Consider the following 10,153-nt stretch of genomic DNA (forward strand, 5'->3'; position numbering starts at 1 on the left):
CCTGCGTATATGTTAGCCTCGCTTTGAACGCTTTGCTATATGTATATTTGTATTACAGCGCCTGAAATAAAGGCAGTCTATCCTCACAGCTCACAGCTCCTTGAGTGTACACGTCATTTATTGAACCCTGCCTCACATATAATACAATGGCGACGAGGATATAGGAACAGAAACACGTGCACGCAACAAGTAAAGCAGTAAAAAGCAGTAAATAATTAAAATTGCTCAACCAAAATTTAAGTATACGGTAATTTTTTTCTTAAAGTACACGGATATACGCATGAAAAGCGCCACGTAATTTCAAACGTCGCAATCGATTTTTCGGGCAAATGAGTCAAGAAATTCAAGTAAAAGGAACGACGTGGATACAAGGTTTAAATAAAGACCAACTTGTCGCACTCTGCATAGAAAACGATATCGAATCGTCATCAGATAAAGTAGACGAGTTACGAGCATTATTACGCGAATTCGTTAAAAATAAATTAGATCAAAATAATACCGCTACAATAAAAGGACTAAAAAAAACTCAAGGTAATGAAAATATAACCGGAACAAATACAAGTGAGGTACAAAGTGAAAACGGTGCGATAAGTGTAATAAAGAAAATGGAAGTAACCGGCAACTTGGATTTTGATATCAAAAAAGACGATTGGGAGCAGTACGTAGATAGAATGGAACAATTTTTCATAACAAACGACGTAACAGACACGAGTAAGCAACGGGCAATCCTTTTAAGTAAAGTTGGAGCAGAAATGTATGACGTCATTGCCAAAGTATGTAAGCCACATAAGCCAGGTGCTAAGAGTTACGACGAAATTATTAAACTGGTAAAGAAACATTTAAAGCCGCAAGCATCTCATCTGGTATACCGCTCCAATTTCCGCCAACGAGTGCAAAAAGATAACGAAAGTATAAGTGATTACGTGGCTAAGTTAAAAGATTTAGCGAACGATTGCAAATTCGATAATTTGGAAGATCAAGTATTAGATCAATTAATAAGTGGTTTGAAGAATAAAAGTGTAGTAGCCGAGCTGCTAAAAATAGATGAACCAACACTAGAAGTAGCTCTAAAAAAAGCATTAGCCACAGAAGCAGCAAACAAAGGAGCCGAAAAATTGCAAGAAGCCAGCAGCAAGAAATTTAATGATGAATTCCACAAGTTAAATATGGCGTCGAAAAATTCCCGTGGCAACAGAGGCGGACGCGGGCAAGGCAGAGATAACAGACAGTATCGAGGCAGGAGTAGAGAACAAGGACAGCAATATCAACATCAGAGCGGACAAACATCATCAGGAGCAATGCAGAGGCCTGCGTCGAAACCAGCTACACATCCAGGGTACACGACGGATTGCTATTGTTGTGGTAAGCCAGGTCATTACCCGCGAGAATGTCATTATAGAAAGGCTACATGTAATATTTGTAAACGAACGGGTCATCTGAGCCGCGTATGCTTCGAGCAAAGACCACACAAATCAAACGATCGCAAAAGCACGCGTGTAGGTTTTCTTAGTGCGAATGAGGAAAATAGCGATAGTGATAGCAGCGTCAACTCAGAGATACGTAAAATGTTTTCTTCCGAAAAGCGCGACGCACATTACTTAAAATTACATACTCCAGCAGAGTCGCGAATGTTCCATTATTCGAACCTTTATATTCCCGGTAAAACCCGTGTAGAGCCGCAATATTTACAAGTTAGGATTATGGATAAAGTCATTTCGATGGAAATTGATTCGGGAGCGGCAATGTCAATTATCACGTTAGATCTTAAAGATAAATATTTTGCTAATATTGAAATGTTTAAAGCTGATATCACTTTGATGAATCACGATGAGTCTCTGTACGAACCCGTAGGTATGCTAAAGCGCGTTAAAGTAGAAGCAAACGGCAATACAATTTGGACTGATGTTTACGTTACTAAATCAAAAGGCCCAGCTATCATAGGTCGCCCATGGTTAAAAGCTTTGGGAATGTGGCCGTTATACAAAAATTTAAAAATAAATTCAATGGAAACAGAAGAAAGTATTACGGAAAAATTAAAGGCAATTTTACGTAAACATGAAGCATTTTTCTCACCCGGGCACGGTTCATTTACGAAAGGTACGGCTAAACTCGAATTAAAAGAAGGTAGTAAGCCAATATATATGCTTCCGCGCACTATCCCATTAGCATTGAAAAAGGATGTAGAAAATGAAATAGATAGATTAGTTGGACTTGGGAAATTAGTTCCGGTGGATAATAGCGAGTGGGCTACGCCTATTGTACCCATTTTGAAACCAAATGGCAAATTACGAATGTGCGCGGACTTTAAAGTAACTGTAAATCCCCAACTAGTAACTATGCGATATCCAGCACCTAACTTTGATCATGCCATTGCTAAATTGCAAGGTGGGGCTAAATATACGAAAATTGATTGTGCAGACGCATATTTGCAGGTACCGGTCGACGAAGAATCGCAAAAATTGTTAACAATTAACACACATAAAGGCCTGTACCGTTATAAATATTTAGTTTTTGGTATTAGCTCAGCCCCAGGTATTTTTCAAAAATTTATGGAAGAAGCACTAAAAAATATACCTAAAGTAGCGATAGTAGCAGACGATATAGTAGTCACCGGCGATACGCCGAAAGAACACTTAGAAATTTTTGATAGAGTATTAACGATTTTAACAAAATGCGGTCTTAAAGCTCGCGCGGAAAAATGTGATTTCTATAAAGATAAAGTAACGTATCTGGGATACGAAATTAGTCAAAAAAGAATTGGAATCGATTCAAAGAAATATCAAGCTATTGTCGAAATGAAAACACCTACATGTAAAAAAGACGTACAATTATTACTAGGAAAAATTAACTATTACAATAGATTATTTAAAAAACGTGCAGAAATTTTAGCGCCATTATACGACTGCAATAATAACGATGAATTTGTTTGGAATGAAGCGTGTAAAATAGCTTTTGAACAAGTAAAACTGGCATTGAAACAAAGCGTTGTAAATTACGACCCGAATTTACCACTCATATTAACCTGCGACGCGTCACCACAAGGTCTAGCAGCTTTCATCAGTCAACCATATAGCGATGGTGACAAACCGATTGCATTTGCTTCGAGGCGCTTAACAAAAGCTCAAGAAAATTACTCACAAATTGATCGGGAGGCAGCAGCAATTATATTTGGTGTAAATAGGTTTTATGATTACTTATATGCGAGAGAATTTACATTGAGAACGGATAACAAACCTTTGTCCAGAATTTTTGGCCCAGAAAAAGGTATTCCTCGTATGGCGGCAAGCCGATTGCAAAATTGGGCATATTTTCTAAGCGCATTCAATTACAAAATTGAATGTATACGCACAAACGATAATGTAGTTGCTGATGTCCTCTCGAGATTGCCCAGTGAAAATATCGCCGATGATAAAAACATTAATAAATTTTCTGATTTAAATCATAAATGCACTTATCTACACTATGCTGTACACACTAATATTGTAAATTTTAATTACAAAACAGTAGCGCGCGAAACGGTAAACGATAAACTTCTGTCTATTGTGAAGCGATTTGTCGAAGAAGGTTGGATTGAAACCAAAAATAAAAACCGGAGCGATGAACTCAAACCTTTTGCTTTACGTAAAGACGAGTTAAATCTCGAACGTGGCTGTCTGATGTGGGGACAACGAGTTGTAATTCCCTCTAAGTTACAAAACTATGTAATAGATAAATTACACGAGACTCACTTTGGTATTGTAAGAATGAAAGCTTTGGCAAGGTCGGTCGTGTGGTGGCCTAACATCGATAAAATGTTAGAAGAAAAAGCAAAGTTATGTAGGCACTGCGCTCAAGTAGCAGATAACCCTAAAAAAATGACATTAACTCCGTGGCCGCGACCTGATCGGCCTTGGCAGAGACTTCATGTAGACTTCGCAGGACCTTTTTTAGGTTACAATTATTTCTTATTAATAGACGCATTTTCAAAATGGCCGGAAATTTATACAATGACAAAGACATCAGCAAACGCAACAATAAGAATATTTAAAAATATTTTCGCAACTCACGGATTACCTAAAACTGTAGTTACTGACAACGGCAGACAATTCGATAGCGAAGAATGCCAAACTTTTTTCAAACAATTAGGAATTAAACACATATTCACAGCACCATATCAGCCGGCAACTAACGGAGCCGCAGAAAATCTAGTAAAAACATTTAAACGCAAAATTAAAGCGATGGTCAACAGCGAAAACGTTAGTGTTGAAACGGCGATTGAAAGATTTTTATTTGCATACAGAAGCTCAAAGCATACTATTACTGGTGAGTCACCGGCAAAATTACTATTCAATCGCGAATTACGAACACCTCTCCAATTATTGCGTCCAGATATAAACGACGTTGTCACTGCCAAGCAAGAAATGCAAATTAAAAATTATATTGGTAACAGAATTGATAAATTTAACGTTGGTGACATAATAATAGCGAGAGATTTTCGTAAATACCACGATAAAATGTCGGAAGCAGTAATTGTAAAAGTTTTATCACCACATAACTATTTAATAAAATTCAAAGAGGGGGAAGGTGTGCATAAGCGTCATGGTAATCAGTTAAGGGCTTGGGGCGAACAAAAATCACAAGAAAATGTAAAAGCGGTGATCGACAAAAGCTCGACTGAAAACTGCGACTTGAGCAACGAGCAAAACCCTTTATATGTACGACGTTCAACGCGTCAGTCTAAAGCTGTTCAACGTTACTGCGCTAACGTTAGATCTGTAAATAATGTACATATCTAAATAAAGTTTGAAATCTTTCTAAGCATTAAAAATTAAATTAAAGGGGAAGGATGTAGTGTATGTGATCCTGCGTATATGTTAGCCTCGCTTTGAACGCTTTGCTGTATGTATATATGTATTACAGCGCCTGAAATAAAGGCAGTCTATCCTCACAGCTCCTTGAGTGTACACGTCATTTATTGAACCCTGCCTCACATATAATACACTTTGTTTTGGTTTTCGAATTTTCTAATTTGCTTTGGGTTCACAGTAAAATCAATTTCATCAAAGATTAACTCGTTTTCGTACTGAACATAGTTCGAGACCCGATTTGGATTTCTTTTTGTTGGATGTATTGCTGACAGAATAGCCCATTTAAAACACTGAACATCTCTGTTCACGTCATTTACACAAGCATTTTTGTTTTTTATGTAACCTGGCAAATCTATCAAAGAACTACCTCGCATATGATTCAGTTTATTAATATTCACAACTAAATTCAAAATTGAGAGCAAAGACCAGCCTGATTCTTTGTCACTAAAATTATTCATATTTTTTTCTATTGGCTGTTGTACATTCACATCAAACCACTCATTTAAGTCTGTTATCCAGAATATAGCTTGTGATTTTGTTCTAAAGTATTTTAAATCTAGATTTTTAAAATTATCTTTAGCTATTATATATTTAGCTGCCAATACTGTATTTACTTTTAGCGCTTCAAATTCACTAAGAGATCGATGGATCCGTTTTAAAAACTGATGTTTAGCGTGTTTTAAAAACTTTTTCAGATCTAGGTGTTTTAAATTTACGATCAAAGCTGTCGTAATGCGTTTTTCAAATGCACTATTAACGTCATTTAAATTTACTGATCTATCATTCTGAAGAACGGGAGCTGCTGTCGCTTCTATCATACCTTCATCTTGAATGCTTGTTGTAGGGCCCGTTTCTGTCACACCTTTACCTTGGACGCTTATTGCAAGGCCTGCTTTTTGCGTACTTTCTGGTATAAAAATTGCCGGTTCATTTTTGAATGCCTTGACTGCTGCTGTCACTTCTTGCTCCCTGTCTGCCACAAAAACTTGAGGTTCATCTACAAATATTATCCCCACCTCTTCTATTTCTAAATGGTCATACAGAATTTGTACGGTAGTTTTGAGTAAAGCCACAGCTGCCTGAAATTTTTAATTTTTAGAGGTTGTTAACTTACAACTCTTACTAGAAGTCTTAGCATCCTTGAATGTTGCAAGACTACAATCTAACAGTCTTTGAATTTGAGCACCGTTGACTTTACTTTTAACAACTTGTTGGTATGATTGCCACAGACAGGTAGCCGAATCCTTGAAATGCTGTACAGTAGCCATGACTTCTTGCAGGAGGAAGCTTAGTAATCGAGTCACTGGGTTAAAATGAACTGCTCTGTCAACGTAAACTCCTTTAAATACCTTCAGACTTCAGCAAAAAGCATATTTAAATAGGGGTGAGAAGCATGTGTGTATATATGTGTGTGCGTATGCGTGTGTGTGAATGAGAGAAAGAGATGACTTAGGGTGGTGGTAAATACCTTACAAGAAGTCAGTATTACAGGTATGATGATATTATAGTTATTAGAAAGGTATTAACATCAAACAAAAAGTTAATTAATAATTGCGGTAAAACTTTAATTTTAAAAGTTTTTTTGTATCTAAAAAGAAGTTTAACATTATGTTACAATAAAAGACTGAATATTAAAAAAATTAAATAATATTTATTACATTAAATAATACAGTTATATTCTTACAAAATTACAAATATAATGTTCATTATTCAACTATAACTTTTTTTTATATTTATGTTTTTTTCTTCATTTTCTTCATTTTCTCTTTTTCTTTTCTTTTCTTCTGATTCAATTGCTTTTTTTTCAGCTGGGCAGCTTGACGCTTCTCTTTTTCTTCTAATTTTTTCCGATCATTTTCTGATAATGGTAGTGGCGGTGATTCTTTAAATGGTGATGGTAGTGTCGGAGCTGGTGGTAATGGTGGTGTTTATGATGGAGGAGGTGGCGGTGATTGCTTGTACAGCTTCATCCACTCGCTCCATGATATAGAAGATGATAGCGGTATATCCTTTGCTTCTATTTCTTCTATTGTAGCTTACATTAAAGGGACATCTTCTTCTTTTATTGCTGGCACTTCTAATTTTTCTTCTGATTGTGTTCGATTTTAATGAGGTAATTCGTCGTCGTCGTCCTACTCATCAAAGAGCCACCATAAAGAATCATCTGATTGAATTGGTGAAACTAGTGGTAGTAGCGGGATGAAATTTTGCACACTTGGTCGAAGACATCGTCAAATAATACTGGCATCTGATCTGTAAAAAAAATTTTTGAGTTTAAAAGTGATGTTACATTATAAGCAAGTAAAATTGGAAAAACTAAAAAACACCAAAAGATACCTTTTTCTATCTTTTTTGTTCCTTTTTCTTCTGCTGATCAATCTTTAGACCATGATGTTGAATTTTTTCCTAAATGATAAGTCGATGTTGTCTTGACCATCGTAATGCTGTAAAAAAAAAGATAGGAATACGTGAACGAACATTGTATTATGTATTATTTGAAAAAAAAAATACTTTTTTTCTCTCTGAGAAATGGTTGAAATTTATAATAGGAAGATCACAGTAGACAGTGAAAAAATTCTTTCACAATACGTCGTAGAAAGAGAAAATAAGAGCAATCATTGTAATACAGATAACTTACCTTTGCTGCTGCTGGATAGGTCTAGTGGGATACTTCAGTCCTTGTAACTTTATGGCACACTGCTTGCTACTGCTTATCGTCGTAGCTATCTTCCTAATGCTGATGCAGGTATAGATGTTGTGTCGAGCTAAACCAAACAAAAATAATTTAAGTTTGCAAGACAAAAAAAATTTGTAAGGCAGTGTAAATGAAACATATGTAGTAGATGTAATGAATTATGTGAAAGGAGAAGTAATTTTCACTTTTAGAATAAAAATAAGTAAACGGTGAATGTGTCAGGAAAAATATTTTCACTCGGAAAATTTTTTCTTAGAAATATAGTTTTAGTTGAGCGCGTATAAGAAAAAGTAGAAAATAATTTATGAAAAGCAGTTGGTATCAAACCTATATAGATTGATATAATAAACTATGAGAAAAAATATTTTTAGTTTGAAAAAAAATTTTAGTAGCTACAGTAAAATGTGTCGGGAAAAAATATTTTCCCTACGAAAAGTTTTAGTCAAGCGAGTATGAAAAAAAGTAAAAATAATTTTAGAAGTACAGATTTGGTTAACTTTGTAAGAAAAAAATATTTTAGGATTTCCATATCGAAGCACTCTCACCTTTGCTGCGACAAATCGCGTATAAGAAAAGTCAAAAGAATTTATGAAAGGCAGTTTGTATTAAAAATATGTAGATGGATAAAATAAACTGTGAGAAAAAAATATTTTTAGTCTGAAAAAAGATAATTTTTAGTACCTTAATTTTAAAGCAAAATGTGTCAGAAAAAAATTATGAAAAATATTTTCTCTACGAAAAGTTTTTTAAAGAGATAGTTTTAGTCAAGCGAGTTTGGGAAAAAGTAGAAACAACTTTAGAAATACAGATTTAGGCAACTATGTAAAGGAAAAAAAGAAAAAGATTTTATGATTTTAAAATCGAAGCAATCTTACTTTTGCTGCGTCAAATTTATGGACCACTTCCTTTACTGCTGCTTCTGTTTCAGCTACCGTTGATATTTCTTTTCCTTTTCGATCTGGAATTGAGTTCCTTGTTTGCTGTTTTCCTTTTTCAGACTTGTTGCTTCCTTGAATGCTGTTGTAGAAGTGGGCAAATTTATTTTGCCATTCGAAGAAAATCAAGTGCATGACTAACTTGCGTACATACACATGTATGTATTAGGTGGGGGACGGGGGTGTATTTTGGATGTGCAATTTCCCCTACTCATGAATTTTCGCACAATGATGGTCCAATGGCTACAAAACGCAGTTTTCCCCTACTCATGAATTTTTCCACGTATAATGCTGTTTACATTTGTAGAAGAGTGATAGATACAGTCATAATTGTATCCTTTTCTAATACAATTTTCCCTTACTTACGTATTTCTGCTCACTGATGGTCCAATAGATTTAAGACGCAGTTTTCTCCTTCTCACGAATTTCTATATGTATAATGCTATTTGCATTTTAAGAAGAGAGATAGTAGCAGACATAATTGTATCCTTTTCTAATACTACAATTTTTCGGCGTAGCTGGTCGACTGCCTATTTAAACGAGGAGTTAGTCCCTCAGAAATTCATTCATTCATCGACATGTATTCTCGCCAAGTATCTTGTACACCGACGGAGCGCTTAGAAATGGAAGTCTGCAAGCAGTTGTTTGAGTCTTCACCAATCACCAACTCTCAGGATGCAGGACAAGTCGTCGCTGACCATCTATTGCTGCTGCAACCACATAACTCTCAGGATGCAGGGCCGCTCATCGCTGATCGCCTTTTTCTATCGCTGCCAGTTGAAGAAGAGCTGGGTGAATTAGTTGAATATTTGTAAAGTGATGATCGCAACGACCATGATTTGTTTTGGCAGGGATTGGCTGCTCACCCAATATCACCTTTATTATTCGATGGACCCTTTCCACCGACAACACCAATAAGTCCTACTCCTTCATGTACGAAGGAGTTCGATGAGCAGCATGAAATCGCTAGACGTCAGACATCATCACCACCTCCTGAACTGCCACCTATAATTGACCTCACGTGGTCACCGGTAAAAAAATCAGCGGTATCAAAGGCAACGTTGTCGAATGTTGACCCTATACCACCAGTAATACTGAATACACTTTTGCCGTTGATATCACCATCAAGCCCAACTCCTTCATTTACGGAGGAGTTCGAAAAGAAGCATACTAGTCATCGGGCAACATCACCGTCACCGCCACCTGCATCACCACCAATAATTGATCTTACATGGTCACTGGTCAAACAATTGGTGATGTCTGAGGCAGCGTCGCGAATAGTTGGCCCGAATAGTGATGTATTGCAGCCTCTGGATTTATCAACTAAAAACCTCAGTCAGCAGGATAATATGCCACCACCACCACCACCACCACCACTACCACCACCAGTTGAACTTAAAAACTTGACAACCGTCAACAAAAAAAGAAAGAGGAAGAGTACCATCAATGGAGGAAAGAAGAAAAAAAAGTATGCTGAAGTATTATATACAAATTAAATTTTATTATAATGTTGTAAAACAAATATTTTTATTACTTGAAAAATAAATGATAAAAAGTTAATTAAAATTTGTTTTTCACGAACTTTATAACCTTATAATTAAAAAATTTCCATCCTTGTCCCATTTGTGTTCGTATCTATTCAGATAAACCCTTTCTTAGTAATAAGTATTGGTTGT

At 35.9% G+C, this 10,153-nt stretch overlaps 1 protein-coding gene across 1 annotated transcript; it reads left to right on the forward strand.

Moving 5' to 3' along the window:
• Positions 1–329: 329 nt before the first annotated feature.
• LOC106637677 (uncharacterized) lies at positions 330–5,548 on the forward strand. Its single transcript, XM_089596768.1, has 2 exons — positions 330–2,432; positions 5,543–5,548. Exons 1-2 carry the CDS (start codon positions 330–332, stop codon positions 5,546–5,548), a joined length of 2,109 nt encoding a protein of 702 aa, XP_089452894.1.
• The last annotated feature ends 4,605 nt before the right edge of the window (positions 5,549–10,153 follow it).

Source organism: Copidosoma floridanum, unplaced genomic scaffold, assembly GCF_036245765.1.
Source record: "Copidosoma floridanum isolate Cflo_tuat_1 unplaced genomic scaffold, Cflo_Japanese_pri ptg000004l, whole genome shotgun sequence".
Classification (NCBI taxonomy): domain Eukaryota; kingdom Metazoa; phylum Arthropoda; class Insecta; order Hymenoptera; family Encyrtidae; genus Copidosoma; species Copidosoma floridanum.